Here is an 18,858-nt window from a genome sequence, read left to right on the forward strand (position 1 = left end):
ATGATACATATAATAAGAAACCATACATCGTTACAAAATTATATACATGTACATGTTTAGTATCTCCACTTCCATAGTTGGGCATACGCTTCAATTTTTTCGACAAATGCAATTACGTTGTTAATGTTGCCCTCGAGTTCACGATTTCACCAGTATCGTTTTCGATTTCCAATATTTTTCTAACGTCTGTTGAGTAGCCGCGATCGAACGGCATGCGTTAATTAGATTTGTTAATATACTTCGAGATCTACTCCTCGATCTCCTTTTTTTTTATTTATTTATTTAAATTTTACAATTTGTCCAGTAGGACATTTGGTAAAATATTATAGCTTAGTGGTATAATAATATAACATGTGGGTGGCTACCCCCAGCGGGGTACCATCTTCGTGTTTGTTAGGTTATATCCTTTGAGAATCTCCTATTTTACCATCAAGAAGTTGAAATTTCATCGCTAAGAGTATCCATTCGTCCGCAGTATTTTAGGTCGCCTACTTCTGTCACTTAGGTCTCGGCCAACTTCTGGAAACACAGGTGGCCATCGTTATAAGCTTCTTGCAGGCGCCTTACGTCGACGATTTTATGGGCAGACCATTCAATTTCGCCTTCTTTTCCGGAGCCGTAGTGGAGAACGCGTTTCTCGACACATTTTTCGATACCTGTTCGTTAACTTCAAAGAAACGCTGGTTTTTCACCATTATACGTCCGATCAGATTGAAACAATGCGGAAATATTTGGCTGCGGATTTGCCAGATATCAGACAATTGGAAGGGAACGTGTCCCTGGCTTTGGTGAACTCGCACTATTCTTTTCACGGGATTAGGTCTCTTGCCCCGGCGGTGATCGAAGTTGGAGGATTACATATTCAAGGCGACGAATGCACGTCGTCCCTGGTAGGTTCATACAGAGACCGATAACTCCTATTGTTGTATTTTCATCTCTTTCTGTTATTTCCTTCACTTTCTAGTTTGTCATTTAAACGTCCCATATATTGCGATTCGTTCTATGAAAATTCCAATCTCACCGGCTCGTAAATCATCGCCGTCGTAAGATTTCGTTAATTTTGTTCGCGAAAGAATATTTGAAATTAAAAAGTAATTGCCATAGACAAGAACGCATGGGCGAATATAAATTATTTATAAACAACTGGAATTTGGTTCTCAAATTTATGACCGGCCAACTTGACGTACGATCGTGACAATAATATTTAGAATCTTACTCTCTTTCGTATCGTTGAAGGAACTTTTTCATTTCGCTCGTGTTATGTCGACTATCGTAGGAAAAATCTATGAACCGATATAAATCAGAAGTAAGCTTCGCGGGCTTGTAACGTACAACAAATCGTATCTCCTTTAGTTCTTCGTGTTCCAATTTAGGAAATGAACGGTTGATTGGAAACAGCCAGCCACGGATTAGTGTACTTCGCGCTAGGTTCGTTGCTGAACATCGAAACCTTGCCATTGAACACGTTGCTGGGCTTGTGCGCGTCGTTCGCGAAAATTTCATCGATAAGAGTCTCAATGAGGGTTACCAACGCGACAAAATTGCCTCCTGGTCTGCCAGATAACGCGATGGTACGATCTTGGATTCTTCAGATGTCAGTACTCGGTGAGTAAATCTCAACGGATTTAATGTCTGCTCTTTCATACGAAATGTGACAAAGTATTATCGAATTTCTCGAACCACACAGAAATACACGAGTGTTCATAACGCATGGTGGACTTATGGGAACTCGGCAAGCTATCCACTATGGAGTTCCAATGATAGGAATACCGGTGTTCTCGGATCGGATGAGAAACATCGGTATCATGGTTCATAAGAATATGCCAGTGTTATTACGTTTAGGGGATTTCGACGAACGTTCCATGGATATCGAGCTAAATGCACTTTTACACGACCCTAAATATAGCTAAATACCTTTCGACTTTGCACGAACTTTCGGTTTTACATTTCTTATGTCTATTTCTCTTCTTATATGTCTACCTCCCCTCTTTTCCACTCTATTCTATTGCACTACCTTGCTTATTCTACCTCTAAAAACTAAGCATTAGGAACTATAAATTAGCAACTAACGACTAAAAAACTATTGCAACTTTGGTCTTTAGCCTCCTTGCTGTGCATCCTTCCTGTCGTTTGCCCTTCTCTTCTCTATTACTGCTTTCAGTTCTGCTAAACCTTCTCCAGTCACGTTCAGCGTTTTTCCTATGTCTTTTGGTCCTCCCGTTATTTCACATTCTTCTATTACGCGTCTCAGGTCTGCTTCTTTCCTTCTACATAGTCTGCATCTTTTTTCTCCCTCTTCTTTCCAGTATTGCCTTGCTTTGGTCTCGTTTCCGCATCTGAATCTTGCCGGTATTCTTCTGTCCTTCCACTTCATCCTCCCTTCCAAGTACTTTGCTAATTTTTCTTTGGCTATGTTCCTGTAGTGTATATTATACTTGGATTCTCTTATCCTTTTCCCCCTCTCTTCTGCTTCTCTCTTTCTTCTTTCTTCTATAATTTGGTCTGCTGTCATCCGTTCTTGCTCCTCTCCTGCTTCTATCTGCGTCGCTCCCTTTCTCAGCTCTTCTAGTCTCTTCTTTCTCTTTCTTGTTCTTTTCCCTTCATGGCCATTTCCCTATTCTCTCTCTCTTTCCTTTACTAATTCCTTTTTTGATTCTAGGGCTTTCTCTCCGTATCTTGCTGCTCTTTTCAATGCTTTTTCTTTTGTTAACGTTACTATTCCACTATGTTATTATAGGATTTTATTTATTCAGAAATATTAGAAATGAGGGGTTTCAATGATTTCTATCCTATATGATAAGTGTATCGATAGATTATTTAACGTGAACTATCGACCACCTAATGACAAAACCGGCAATCACTTAGTTGCCAACCCAGTAAATACAGTAATATGCTACAGCTAAGACAACTAAATGGATAATTCACAACTCACAATTAATAGTTTACAACTCATAACAACTGGGCAACTCGACTCTCGACTGCTCGCATCTCGACTCACAACTGGACTCTCACATCTCGACTCTCGACTTAGGACTCCTCACATCTCGACTCTCGGTTCTCGACTGCCTGTTAATTCAACACCCCTTCACCCTTAAGCATCCCTTTGTCTTCTCTCATAGCCCCACCACGTACGTGTCCCACAATCAAATTTCATCCCATTCGTTTTTATAAGTTTTCTAAATTTTCGTGATTGAAAATAGTTAGAAAAAGATCAACTTGTTATTTTTTAATTGTCAATTTCGAAATTAGACGAATCTTTCTAATTGTAGCTAATGTTTCGTATAATTTTCTCTGAAATTTTAGTATTAGAAATATATGAATCTTTGTTTGGTAAGTGATATTGTGTCATCGAACCAACTGATTGCTGAATTTCTGTCGGTATTTTCGTCCATTTCGATTCATTTTCTAAAGATCTAGAGGAGAAAGTTCCATCAAAATTGTATTCCCATTTGTACGAGGTTGCTGAGTATTCCGAATATAAATTTAGAAAAGAATATCTGCATTACAAGATAGAAAGATGTATCTTTCTTCCTAAGGTGAGATACGTTCGATTTAATGATTTCTTTAGTCACCTTACAGTTCAAAATTTGATTAACGCTGACTTTACCAGACCCGGTCAAAGAACCGGTTTCAAAATTTAATTTAAAATTGTACTTTCATTGTCATTTCCTTTCTTCGTCTAACTTTATGTAAATTCTTATATCAACAAAAATTGTGAAATTGATTAATCAGCTCTTGTCAGAATACTTGTCAGATACTTGTCAGAAACATTTATCAGATAACGAAGACAAAAATTCTCCAAAATTTTAAGTATTTCTTCTCTTATTCCACGTTTTAGAGATTCTGCGAGAAGGATGTCGCGGAAGTTGAGAGATCGATCACTGAGCCCTTTGGATACCGCAATTTATTGGATCGAGTACGTGATCAGAAATGGGCCAAATTCTTTGAAATCTCCCGCAGTGGACATGCTCTGGTGGAAATTAAACTTAATCGACATCATCGTTGTTCTAATCGCGTGCTTTGTTCTAACCCTCTATCTGTTATTCATTCTCGTTAAAATTTCAATTACAAATTTCTAAAAATTAAAAACTAAAAGTACCGCCGAACGGGAAAACAAGTTAAATCGAATCCTTTTCAGAAAATTAAACAGGTCAACGTGAATTACGATACGCGTCTTCTTTTTTTCTTCGATAATTTTAAATAGACCGTACCCTTTTAAAAAGATTATGTTATTCTTTTTCACTTCTTTTCGTATGAACGTGTCGGTATTAATGTAAACCAAATTCGTAACAATAATTTGCTCCTGGTAAAACAACAATATATTTATTTAAACATTGTCCTTGTGTTTTTGTCATTGGTAAATTACGTCCTATTTTGGCATATAAATTGTAAAGTTGTAATTGATATAAAAAAAAAAAATAAAAAATTTGTCAACGTATCGCTGCTTGGAATTGATAGTGCCACAGATAAAAAAAAAGTTCTTTTATTTAACAGACGGTTCGCGTTATGTTTTTAATTTTAGAACCATATAATCTATAATTAATACATCAGTTTTGCGTCAGAAGAGGAAAATATTAGCTGGGCCGCTATTAACGTGACATTATTTTTGTAATAGACGTGTTCATTCTTAGTCGTTTCGTAATGCCGCAAGTGTAAGATTGTACTGTTTTCGCGGATAGCGGTGTATCTTGTGTTAAATCAGCCTTCTGGTATCGTTCGAGCGATCCACGAAGGCTTCTTTGTGAATTTTCAAAAACCGCTCTTCTAAAATTTGTATTTTCTCGCACAAGCGTATGCACAAACTGCAAAGCAACGATATAATTTCACAAGTGGATAAATTTTACGATTTACGACGATTAATAAAAACCGAAATAAATAAAGTGGCAGATGTGTATGAAAATCACTGATGAGACGATCTAAGGATTTCTATAAGGATCTATAAGAATTGCATGGTAATTACGATCTTTTGGTTAAAATCGAGGATAAGTCGCCGTAGAAAAAAAACAGTAGACGCTTTTCACGGAAAATGTTTTTGGTTTTGAAAATTCCTCCTTACGAACGTTTGGTTGAAAAAGATCTTCGATGTAGAAATCCGCGTGAAACTGTGGTTATACGAAAGAAGGATAAGCGGCAAGCGATAGGCGGTAAAGCGACAGAAAATAAATCGATGCAATTTACACCTAATTCTGTAGATTTGTATTATTTAACTATTTTAACTGGCTAGTTTTTATGAACTGGTTTGTCAAAATATGAATTCTGTGAGGTATCTTGTTGCAGAGATACAACTGAGAAGTTTTACTCCGCTTGTCGTTTATTCTTACGACCGATGAATTCGCAGCAGAACGATCCAAAATCGGACAGTAACGATCAATTTGTAGAAAATGATCGTTAACGAATTTTGAAGTATCACGTAGAAGAAAATGTTTGATACGTTAGAAATGAAAATTACCGGACGAAACAGGAGAAACGGCTCGATGTTCGCAAGGATATGAACAATTTTATCGTAATTCGTTAATAACTCTGGTCGTGTTGAATACAAATTACATTTTAAATAGTAATAATAATATAATACATTACATTTTATTTAAGCATGGTGCAATAAATATCATCCATAAAAAGAAATGTACGAGTTACACATTTATCAATCAACAACAGTCAACCGAAATTCGTCGCGCCTTATTTCCGCGAAGAACGAATTCAATTTTCCGCTTCAGCAACCTGAAAAATTCCTGAAACGTGTGTCGCTGTAGCCGAATATTTTGCAATTCGAATACTACACCAGAGACAAAATCGAATAAAGAAATAACGGAAGCGTTAACGCATGAGTTAAGCTTTATCCGATAACATTGCTGTTATTAGATTTAAGTATTAAAATAGAAATTATCGTGTACCATAGATCAATATGGCGTAACAAGTTATATCTGAAAATATGAAATGTCGTAAGTGAACGTTAGGCGTAGCTGTGTGGAAAAAAGAAAGGGCAGAATGTAAAAGACTTTTGTAAATAAAAAAGAAACGATAAGAATAGGATAATTCGTTATTCTTACGTATAATAGATTAAATCATGAAGCGAGAGCTTAAAAATTGTTGAGTATTTAAGAAACGTTAGTTTTTCCTCTCGTTGTTTGTCTTTCGAGACTAATCGTTGTTTGATTTTCAAGACTGATTATCGTTCAAGACCATTTTCCGTCATTTAGTAAATACCATCTGCTTTAAAATTTCTGAGCCTCCCTTTCTACCATTCTGTACATTATTTGCGTTTCTCATTGGCCGCAAAATGAGACTTATAACTGACATAATAATTAGCAGTTGTGTAAGCATACAAAAGTAATAATAACAGGTAAAAAGTCCATTTTGAAATACTTTTCCACTTTATTTTAAATTTCCTCTGGCCTAGGCAATTTTTCAAATTACAGCGTTAATTATCGATAATCATCGAGAAACTTATAATAACACTTGTAAACAGTTTCCTCAATTCAAAAGGAAAACTTAGAAGAAAGCGAAATTTTCAGAAAGTAAAGTACAAATCATTCCTCCGCGTTTCTCAACGTCGCGAGAAAGAAACGATCAATCTTCGAATTATCCTTCCATTTTCTAGCGCAAATTTTCCTAAACTCTAATTATACTCTTGCAAAGTTCCCAATCAAGATGCTAATCAGATTATTACGAATTTTCCAGAAACTGCAAATTTCTCCGCGAACAAAATGCAATTTTCCTACTCGGCGGAACAAAAAGATCGAGATAATTAAAGTAGCAAATTTTATTCGTTTCTTTTAGAGTATCAAGAGAAACGAATAGCCATCGAGTTACGCGGGTATCTATTAGCCTCCCATTCTATGATAGCTCATTTAAAATGACAAACTCCAATGACAAACTTATCAACAGATTGTTGTAATTCTATCTCTCTATCTATGAGCAACACGATATATATATATATATATATATATATATATATATATATATATAATATATATACATATATATTATATATATATATACATATATAATTTTGATTCACGACGGTTCAATACTTTTAACCTAATAATCTATACAATTTTCTAAATTGATGCATCGAACTTCATCATGTGCAATACGCAATCAGTATCGTCACGAGTGACATAACTTATTGGCGACCGAGCAATAACTACTCTTTACAATGGCTCCGTTTCAAGTTTTGCCTACCTATATATTCGCGTTTCCTTGACCCTGGTAGATTACAATACAAACACATAAGCCAGTATCGAGGCGGCGTTTATAAAACTACGTTTCATACTCGTCAGATGATTCGAAGAGACCGAAAACGCGAACGTTACTCGAGAAAATTTTGCAAGTAATCTGGCCGAAGCGACTTGGACAGTTTATCGTGATCATCCAACTCGAATACGTAGTTGGCCGACGATCCGCGCAGAAGGTGATCGACAGCGTGGAAGGAAGATGCGTGCTCGCGGATAAGCGTAATCGATGAAGTTCCACTCGTCAGCTGTTTTCAATAGGAAATGATACGTATAAACAACGATTGGAAAGTTTCAGTACTTGTTGACCGTGTATAGCATTTTAGATTGTGAGAGAAATCGACCATTGGAGGATCAAATTTATCTCTGATGCTTCAAATCATACAGATAATTGATTATATATAACAACGAAGCTTAGTGATCGATAGCTCACGATCTATTAACGTTTTATACCGATCGACGTTCCCTGGAACGGTCGCTAGAATCAACGGTCAAAGATAAAAAACTGCTCTCTTCAGGAACCTGTGAACTGGACTGCGATCTTTCTGCGGCCAGCGAAATATTTTTCAAAACAGTGGCTATTTCTGTGAAGTGTACGATGATAATGTCGACTCTGAATTAGACCGTGTCAATCGCGAGATCAAGTCGACGCGCTATTGTGATCCATGAAAATTTCACTCGTCTCTTGTCGTTTTCGTATTTCGAGGCTTTATAAAGGCTAATTCGTGGAAGCTTCGTAAATTACCGTAGTTTCGATAAAATCTGTTAAAAGTTCATACGTCCCTTATCATGTTCCGTATTTTGAAGCTTCGTAAAAATTCAGTTGCACGAAAGTTGATAGTAAACTAGATAAACTTCTGTTATTAACTAACTGAACAATTTGCAAGTGAAGTGAATCTGTTAGAAAGTGTTCGGAAAATGAAGCTGTTGCCAGTGGTGTTAATTTTCACGATATTATCGATATGTCAAGGATATCGAATATTAGGCGTGTTTCCCTTCAATGGAAAGAGTCACTTTATGATGTTCGAACAATTAATGAAGATTCTGGCTAGGAGAGGACATCAAGTCGACGTGATTAGTACGTTCCCTTTGACGAAGCCGTATCCGAATTACAACGATTTAATCGTGCTACCGATGGCGAGACAATTCATGAACAACATGACTTACGACGAAATAAACACGTTGTTTGCGGACTCGGCTACTCATGTCGTGGCCACTTTGGCGGGAAACAATATTTGTGAATTTTTGAACAACTCACAGGTGCAGCAACTTATACGAAACCCGCCTAACGATCCACCTTACGACGCGGTCATAATGGAGGTATGAATTATAATAAAATATCGCGTGAGAAAGGTCCTTGTTCAACGATATCATTTTATTCACGGGAATAATGAAATTCCTATCTTAGAAAGTGGATCGCTTCATCGGTGGTTCATTTCTGCGGATATGTCAAAATTGTATCAGATTGGCCGTGTAATTAGTTGTAAGAGCGAAGAAGAAAATTATGTTCGTAATAGTTCGGATCGATCGACGGCTTAGGAGATTTAAAAATTGTTCCGCTATGAGATACAAAAGATATAGAACTCAACGTGTCTGTTCTCCTGTGATCTTCAATTTTATCCGACCACTGAATACAGTTAAATATATAAAATAAGATAGGATTTAATGAAATAATTTATTGAAATATCGAAATTTCGTGAAATGTAATAAAAGATAAAAGGTAAAACGTAATTCTGTTACTAGCATTATTAACAATACCAAAGGATACGCTTTTGCTATATTACTTCCTTTTTTTATGAGATATACTTTTGAAATGTGCAAGTTTGAAATTGCAAATTTTCCTAATTTTCCGAGTACTCGGTAATTTATTACGAATAGATAATTTAATAGTAAGCTTTCGAAATAAAGACGAAGGTTCTTTGACAAGAAATTTCGACTACAAGAAGGAAGTTGGTAAAATAAATCATCTAGATTATTCTAGATTATAGCCTTTAGAAATATATTCAAATCGACTGAATGCCAAACACATATACAACAAATGTGGATAGAATATAAATGTTATTTTTAGTTCGTGGGTATTATGCAGCGCATAAAGTTTTGCATTATTTATCAGGGACTTTACTTCGTTCGAAATTATAGCTTTCAAAGGATAAAGAAAGGCATCGTGGTTACGATACGGAGAACATTTATAATTAATACACATTTATATTTAAAATGTTACGTAAGATTAGAATCGGACATCAAAGAGGTATGAAGATTTGTTGTTATGTAATTGTCATTCACGTCATATACCGTATACATTTGTACGATAGATACATATACCGATACATTTGGCATTTCGAAACGTAACGATTTCAGTTGCAATATATCGCAATTAATATTTACGAATCATTAAGCAATCATGGTTGTTCCCAAAATTTGCAGAATATATACGGACGAGAAGAAATGAAATTGATCGGATTTGGCGTTCATTTATGAAATGCACGCTTGACTGTCTGTGGCAAATAAATAAATTACATCTTTATATTAAAACAAACATTTGTCAAAAGTAATATGTGCAGAAACCAATTGTTACATTGTAACAGTAAATTGCTGATTCCGAAAGAGGAGGAAAAGTAAATAAGAAAATAAAGATAGAATCGCATAAATATTCTACTAATTACTAATTTATATAAATAAAAATAGAGGATTTGTTACACATAGTTACAGGGCGAGTAAGAGATCTCGTGGTTATTTGGTATTCCAAAGTGTCTAAAGTGTCGTTCGTAAATTGAAAGTAGAATTAGTCGATGAAGACCTATTGTTCAAAGTAGACCTACAATTTAGCTCGTTATCTCGTTATAAGGAAACGCTATCAAAATCACCACTAACCGGCCTGTTCGTTCTTCGTTCAACTTACAATTATTCCCTGAAAGCAATATCCTTCGTCCGCACCTCTTTCCATCAGTTTATTGCTCGTCAATATACTTCAGACATTAAATCTTCGAGGCAACGGTCTATTAGTTAGACTATCCTTGCGATATCTTGACAATTCGATATTTCCAAATACACTGACGTCTTTCACGATATGATTACAACATATTTTAAAGTACCTTAATTAAAGTAACTTAATTAAATTAAATTAAGAACCGATAAATCATTTTATGATACGTATAAATATATTCTAATTAATAAAAGATATTTTAATTTATACGCCAGAATAGCGTAATTACATCTGTTTAAAAAATTCTTTTTAAATTACCATTTCCTGTTGATAATTCCGATCAAACATAATTTACATTTATGTTCTTTAAATCACGAAACTTTATTTATCTCTACAGAAAATTATTTAAAATAGAAAACAAAATTAATTTCCTTTCCGCTAATCTAACGAACAGATAAATTTCAGATTTACTTTTGGTAGTATGAAAATTCCAACGAAAACGAATTTACACCGTAAATAATATCTCAGAATATCGGAAATCTTTACATAAATAGTTGTTATTTTCTATCGTTAACCAGTTAGCTGTTTCTGACGAGTATACTCGTCACGAAAAAATAGCGATATTTTGTGTTCTGACCAGCTCTGTCAGTAATAAAATTAAAAAATAATACAGTCATTTCGTTACAACTTAATTCTATGCTATAACAGCCACGCATACTCTGTATTTGATGAGTATACTCGCCATAGCTTACTTTTTGCGACACGTTTTACATACACACTTTTTAAAGTTTTCAAAGAAATTGTAACATTTTTTGCAAACGAACGATAACAGATAAGTACGATTATATAACTTCTATTACGCAAAGATTTCAGTCTAATGACTTTATGTAAAGTCATTTCCACTCATCCGCGTTTATCTAAAGCTGTCATCATTTACGCCACTACAATAACAATAACAATAAACCATAACAATAAACGCCACTTATCACAAATGCTGCTTGATGCTTAGTCATTTCTTGATAAAATATCGTCTATAAAGTTCTCCGTTTTCTTCCGTTTTTCTGTTGTCACGTAACCTGATTGTAACTTTCAGACGTAAACTATATTTTGTTTGCCAGTTGAGGAGCAATTCCTTTCCCTTCCCGATAGTTGAGTAATCGTAAGGAATGTTGGAAAGATTAGAAGATGGAAAGTCACGGTTACGCTAAATTCGCGATGTCATAGAAATGTCGTAAATGGTTACATAAGAAACATTGCAATAAGACATCTACTGCTTTTAATAACTGTACGAATTGTTCCATGTTTCGAATTCTCGTTACTCTTCAGACAGAAAAGCAAAATCATCGAAAGAATGTAGAATAAAATAGTTGAATAAAATAAAATAGAATAAAATAGTCGAATAGAATAAAATAGAATAAAATAGTTGAGACTAGATATTGCTCTCAGAAGTGATATTACTTTTACGAGTAATATCCAATCTCTTTTTAAATTCTTCTGAAATTGAAAACTTAGAACGGTATTAAACACCCTTATGCGAAGCTAATAATTCCGCAATGATTTACTTAAACTCTTGTTTCAGCACCTTTATCAGGATAAAGATTCAATTGGATGAAGATTCGTTTAGAGCATCCAAACTAGCACTCCGTGTAATTCCATCTTTCTTCGGTTCTTTCTAACCATCAAACTCTTTCGAAAAGATCGAAAGAAAGGAAAATTGTGAATTTCGATTGTAAAAATTCCATGGAAATAAATCCCACCCGTTTGTTCAACCTGTTTCAGGTATTCGGCGCGCAGTGTTTCGCGATATTTGGTGATATCTTAAAGGTGCCAGTGATAGGAGCGAGCTCCTCTGTCCTTTATCCATGGATCTACGAGTGCATAGCGAATCCGGAAAATTTGGCGTTCGCGCCAAGCAATCTAATCGCCTACTCGCAGAATATGAATTTCTGGCAGAGAATGTACAATTTTGTGCACACCGTTTACACGAAATGGGAGTTCAAAGCAAAAACCGCAGAACAGACGGATATTCTAAGGAAATACGTTAGCCCTGACGCGCCCGATATCAGAGAAGTGGAGAAGAAGATATCTATGATCCTCGGTAACTCGCATATGTCGATAAATGGAATCAAGCACACTACTCCTGCGTACATCGAGGTCGGAGGATTGCACGTACGAGACGAAGGAGTCGAATTACCGCTCGTAATTTTATTTCTTTACTTTTGTCTTTCTCTTTACGTTCTGGTTAATACGTATGATATTTAGATATATAGATAGACTCGATGTACGAATCTTCTTCTATTTACCTGTTGCGTTGCGAATCCTTTCACGGCTGATAAGAGAACTCGCTAGATTACGGAGAAAAATATTTAACAATTAGTATCTTTCCTTCTATCGGCACTCGTTCGTATCGAAGGGATAAAGATAGTGATCGAAAGATCGTCACTATATTTCGTAGAATATCTTGAGAATCGGAAGATGTAGGAACAAATTTTCTTAAATTTAGTTACATAAAGAATTTTGAGAGAGACTCGTTTATTCAAATCAATTCAATTCAAATACTATATAAATTAAGATTTATTGGGGTCATACAATTTTAATTGCACTTAAATTTTCACTGAATATTAGAAATTTAAATGTAGTATATCTAATATGTAATCAATTCATATATTCTACAATTTCGTACTATTTGAATTAAAATTTATTGGGGTCATACAATTTTAATTGCACTTAAATTTTCACTGAATATTAGAAATTTAAATGTACTATATTTAATATGTAATCAATTCGTATACTCTACAATTTCGTACTATTTGAATTAAAATTTACTGAGGTCATGCAATTTTAATTGCACTTAAATTTTCATTGAATATTAGAAATTTAAATGTAGCATATCTAATATGTAATCAATTCATATACTCTACAATTTCGTACTATTTGAATTAAAATTTATTGGGGTCATACAATTTTAATTGCACTTAAATTTTCACTGAATATTAGAAATTTAAATGTGGTATACCTAATATGTAATCAATTCATATACTCTACAATTTCGTACTATTTGAATTAAAATTTATTGGGGTCATACAATTTTAATTGCACTTAAATTTTCACTGAATATTAGAAATTTAAATGTAATATATCTAATATGTAATCAATTCATATACTCTACAATTTCGTACTATTTGAATTAAAATTTATTGGGGTCATACAATTTTAATTGCACTTAAATTTTCACTGAATATTAGAAATTTAAATGTAATATATCTAATATGTAATCAATTCGTAAACTGTATAATTTTATACTATTTGAATTGATGCATTATAAATTTAAATTTTTTGGTGTCTTTCTTTTTTATTTTTCTATTGGCTGGAATATTAGAATCAACTGTCACAGAGAATTTTTGGTGATTTGACTTCACAAATTTGTTGATCTTTTGCAGCACGGCTATATATTTAAAAACAATCGCAACAGTAAGTTAAAATTTTAGAATAGCAACGATAATAGTTATACGCTCTGTAAAATAAAACAATGAAACGTAGTTTTCAGCAAGGTTTGCAAAATTTGATACCATACGAATTAACATTTTCGTTTGAAACATCACGAGATATAACGACATTCGAGATATTGTAATGGGAAAATTATTTTCAGAGTCTAGAGAAATGGATGAACGAGAGCACACATGGATTCGTTTATTTCTCGTTTGGCTCGATGGTGAAGATCGAATCCTTCCCACTGAAACTCCTTAACATCTTCTACAACTCTTTGAGTAAAATATCACCTGTCCGTGTTTTGATGAAAATCGCAAAATCGGACGAACTTCCGCCTGGTTTGCCGAAGAACGTTCATGTCTTGCCATGGGTGCCACAAGTCAAAGTTCTCCGTAAGTAATCATCGCTGAACGTGTTAGAAACTGAGAGAAGGAAAGTACTTAGACAGATAAGATTTGTAAGGTCCATTAAGGGTAAGACCCGTTAAGGATAAAAGTCTATTAAGGTAAAGTCCATTAAAGTTCTGCAGAAATTTTAATTCGTCCATTTTTGATTTCGCCAAAAGATATTTGTAGGATTAAAAGATTATTTTACGTAGGAACAGAATTACGAATAAATATATTCGATATTAAAATTGATTGTTAAATATTCAGCTCGATGCAACGTTGCGACTAGACAAAATACGATTTCTATTTTCAATTCTATTCGTCGATTAATTCACACACGCATCTTTCATGCGACACATTTATATTCTAACGTTATTAGAATTTTATAGAATCAAAAGGTTATTTTATAGCGTATTTGATTCGATGTAAATAAGATACACGCGTCAAAGATTTCTTCTTTTCCTTCTCGTTTCCTTCCTTTAAGGATATAACATCCTACCAGCTTATTCGTTATTCATTGATGATTATCAGAGACGAAAATTTGCGTAACACGGTAGACGATTGAAGTAGATTTTTTGATAAAAGTTCTAATCGATTAGAAAGTTAATAGCGTCCTTTAAAATTTAAAGATTAAGTGCCCATACAACATTCCATCATCTGCAATTTCAATGCAGAAAATTCAATTATTTATAATAATTATTTTTAATAATTAAATAATATTCAATCTTCCATACTCTCGATACTCCATCTTTCTATATATTTCTGCTACCGAACATCAAATAACGTACTTAACCGACTATGTATTTTCGTTTATTTCATTTAAGTTTTCATTATCATAATTCCATAAATAATAAACCTTCGAGAGATCAAGCAAAGATTACGAAGCTTCCCTTTAACCATCGTTTTAATCTTCGTTCTAACAGGATATTTGTTTTCTTTTTTCCAGAACACAAGAATGTGAAGGCATTCATCACCCATGGAGGTCTTATGGGTACCCAGGAGGCAATTCAATACGGTGTCCCTCTGATCGGTATACCGTTGTTTGCTGATCAATTTATCAATATCAACACCTACGTCTGGCTCAATATTGCAGTAGGATTAGAAATTGACACTCTGACCGAGGAGAAAATGGATCACGCCCTGAATAGCATTTTGAACGATCCAAAATATCGGTATTTTTTCTCTTTCTAATTTTTCCCTAAACGCGTATACAAGTCACCTAATCGCGTTCATTCGTTGCTCCTATTTTAATTCTTCTATGCTCCGCTAAATTTGGCAAACATTTCGACAGACTGCAATCGCACTTTTTTCTATAAAAAGTATTTTCTCTTTTTATTTTACTATTTTATCTTTGAACTATTTTATCCCTATATCAAAGAAAATCTTTCGTCATTTAGTATTATATTTTTGGCACAAGTTATCGTGTGTCACGAGATAAGAAAATGTTAAGCAGCCTTGAGCCATGATATCGTGACGGTCTAATTACACGTCTATAAAGTTCGTCAAGTGTCTGTACGCATTTCAGGGACACGGTGAAGAAGCTTTCGAGAAAATTCGTGGATCGTCCGTTAAGTGCGGCGGACACCGCGATTTATTGGGTCGAATACATCATCAGACACGGTGCAAACGCGCTCAGATCACCGGCCATGGACTTGACATGGTGGCAAGTGGAACTATTGGACGTTGTAGCGTTTATTCTGATTGCCATTGTCGCCGCTCTCTATATTATAATGACCGCGATTCAGTTCGTGTTTAATTTAACGTTTAGTAACTCGGATTCCAACGAGTTACGCAAGAAGAAAATTTCTTAAGTACTTCTTTCCTTTCCTTTTTTTTCGTTTTTATTACGTTGATGACGTGAAAGCTTGGTTCGTTTCTCCTCGACGAAGTCGTTGCTCCTTTTTCCATTGAAAGAGAAAAGAAAACGCGATAAAAATATTTTTCGTACTATATATATTATTTTTGACAAAAAAAAAAAAAAAAAGAAAGGAAAATTCGAATAGATGTAGTACATAGAAGATTGCTTTAGTGGAGAGATAAGATCTCTTAGTGAATTGTTTACGCGACACGCCCTGTAATCGTGGTTTTCGTAATTAATGTCATTGACGGTTCGACGATTAGCTGAACTCGACGTTTTATCTCGTCTCGCTATTAAAAGACAGATCCTTTTTATCAAAACGGAAATTTACTTAATCGTATTGAATTTAACGATAATATACCAACGTACTCGTATCATCGCTCGCGTCCAGTTTTAACGATACTAGATAAATTCTTTTTAATTTTATAAAAGTGTATCAACGCAGATATATTATTACTTAGGAAAATTTGTAAGTGCAATTAAATTGTGAATTAATCCATTCCATGCGAACCGGCCAACGACAAAATATCGAATCGCAAACATTCGACTATATATATATATGTTTCTATATAGTGAAAAATACAAAAAATATGCACACGATGTATGTTTATTGCTTGTGAATTGTTAAGTGAATAGATCTAAAGATGATTAGAACATTGGCGTGAAAAATAAGGAAGATCTCTGTATCCGACGAATTAAGGTCGCAATAGGCGAAAGCCTATTATCAGTATCATTATTGTTATACTCTTACAGTAACGTAAATTAAGTAAATTAAGTAAATTAAGTAAAAAAAAGTCCTGAGAGAAAAATGATAAAGAAGAGCACGTACGTACATGTTTGCATATTCCAGTTTTTATCTTTCAAGACAATCAGATATTTTTAATAGTAACGATAATAGTTAAGTAGTAAATAGGGTTATGAAATAATCATTTTAAAATTATGTTATTATGTTTCTTCTGTTGCTCGTCATTGTACGCTGAAAGTTGTCGAGCATAAAACAAAGAACGAACGAACACATGTAAAACGATATTTTCTTGTGTTCCAAAATCATATAGAACGTGGTGTAATATTTTGAAAATCGGAAAATACTTTGTAACTCACGGAGGGAAAGAATTTCGTGAAATATCGTTCATACTGATTTACTGAAACAAAATGTTCAATGATCGTTTCGCGTTTAATCGTTGCAAATGCGCTTGCCTCTAGATGCTGACAGTTCGTGTCAAATGCATTTTTGCCTCTCAGAATTTTCAACGTTATGAAAGAGTACGCTCGGAAAAGCAACGTCAGCCTGGAAATTTCGAAAATAGATATTTTTATCGATGATACGTGTCCCTAGTCACTACGCTTTTATCCGCTGGAATTTTCCTCTTTACACACTGTCAACTAAATACCGAGACAGGCTATATACAATTAAGCGTCAGTGAGGCATTTTATTTACTAATCGTCGAGTTTTTTCAGAAAAAATGCAAATGAAAAGAAGCAAGTTGCTCTTCCTCGTTCTTTCGGAATTTTAATTAAGAGGCAAAAATTTCAAATTTTTATTTCCTCTCGATTGTTGTAGCGTTTATTTCACTGTCAATATAAATTATTACGTGATATCGAAGAAACCGTAATAACGAAACCAACACACGTGAAGAAGTTCTTGACAACGAACTTTTCTTATCGATATCCTCGTTTATGGGAGGATGATTATACTGTCAGATGTCACGAGGTAATTGCTGTAAAATATCAATCAACGATACCTTCGGAAAATAATATGAAGTAGATTAACGAGTAATTGTTATTAACGAATTGTACGACGAAGATATGGAAGATCTTATCGATCATCGTATCTTTGTTGGTATTATAAGATGATAACTTATTTGACTAAGACGAAAACTATTTTAGAAAGCAAATACATGGTATTAAAAAATCCAAGCTCGTATTAACAAATATTTCCCATTAGAATTATACCCACTTCTTAACTGATATCGTTTGATCCTGGTTGATTTAAAAGGGATTACATCAGGTTACTTAATTCTAAGATTAAAAATTATCAGTGCAATTTGTTACGATGAAACTAAATTCCTAATTGGAAAAACGAAAGACCGATACCGGTCACTTCGATCATTTTATTCTCTGGTATTATCGGGTTACTTGATCCTAAGATTAAAAATTATCAATGCAATTTGTTACGATGAAACTAAATTCCTAATTGGAAAAGCGAAAGACCGATACCGGTCACTTCGATCATTTTATTCCCTGGTATTATCGGGTTACTTGATCCTAAGATTAAAAATTATCAATGCAATTTGTTACGATGAAACTAAATTCCTAATTGGAAAAACGAAAGACCGATACCGGTCACTTCGATCATTTTATTCTCTGGTATTATCAGATCCTGAGTTTCTCCATAATTGAGCATTATACGGCTGACTGAAAACCTTATAAATGCAGCAGAATCAAGCGAAGCTCTCTCGTACGAAACAAAACACGATTGCGATTGGAAGGTAAGCCGGGTAACTCGAAAACCGTCGAGTGACTATCCGCGGCAGTTAGTTATTGCCGTAAATCCCAGCGCGTGAAGCCACAAATCACATTTGAATCGAGGTTCTACCGCACGATGAAGTCGACGTGGAAACTGTGAATCGCCTTCTCCAATGTGAATCCATCGATCGACAAACAGATGGTTCGGAAATGACGTTGGTCTTGGGAAACGTCGTTGCTCGCGAATCAACCGGAAAAAAGTCTCGAGAAGGCTGATCCGTGAAACGGGGTACGTTCGAATGACAATGTGCTATTTTCAAGGGAAAGTCTTGGTCGATCGGGCAGGAATATCGAGGCTATATACATGAGACTGGAACACAATGGCGAATATCCGGAACAAAAAACTGAAAATGAAGAGAAAGAACGAATAAATTTTCGGTCCATGAATGGGCAAATGGATGAATGATTCTTGCGTACGGATTTCGAAGATTGCTTTGTTCCTGT

General features: G+C 34.6%; 2 protein-coding genes across 17 annotated transcripts in view; one reads left to right on the top strand and one right to left on the bottom strand.

Moving 5' to 3' along the window:
* LOC126863629 (calcitonin receptor-like) overlaps nucleotides 1-18,858 on the bottom strand; it is a 166,227-nt gene that overhangs the window by 80,189 nt on the left and 67,180 nt on the right. The gene's annotated exons all lie outside the window — the stretch shown is intronic.
* On the top strand, nucleotides 7,174-16,668 carry LOC126863633 (UDP-glucosyltransferase 2-like). The gene is made up of 5 exons (XM_050614003.1): nucleotides 7,174-8,552; nucleotides 11,935-12,354; nucleotides 13,805-14,036; nucleotides 14,977-15,202; nucleotides 15,556-16,668. Exons 1-5 carry the CDS (start codon nucleotides 8,151-8,153, stop codon nucleotides 15,839-15,841), a joined length of 1,566 nt encoding a protein of 521 aa, XP_050469960.1. The 5' UTR covers nucleotides 7,174-8,150; the 3' UTR covers nucleotides 15,842-16,668.

The sequence above is a fragment of the Bombus huntii genome, chromosome 3, assembly GCF_024542735.1.
Source record: "Bombus huntii isolate Logan2020A chromosome 3, iyBomHunt1.1, whole genome shotgun sequence".
Lineage (NCBI taxonomy): Eukaryota > Metazoa > Arthropoda > Insecta > Hymenoptera > Apidae > Bombus > Bombus huntii.

Excerpts from the sequence above, each read along its gene's own strand:
- LOC126863633 (XM_050614003.1), top strand. The coding sequence starts at position 8,151 with ATGAAGCTGTTGCCAGTGGTGTTAATTTTCACGATATTATCGATATGT. Across the intron at positions 12,355-13,804 it reads AAGGAGTCGAATTACCGCTC|AGTCTAGAGAAATGGATGAA; the intron begins GTAATTTTATTT and ends AATTATTTTCAG. Across the intron at positions 15,203-15,555 it reads TTGAACGATCCAAAATATCG|GGACACGGTGAAGAAGCTTT; the intron begins GTATTTTTTCTC and ends TACGCATTTCAG.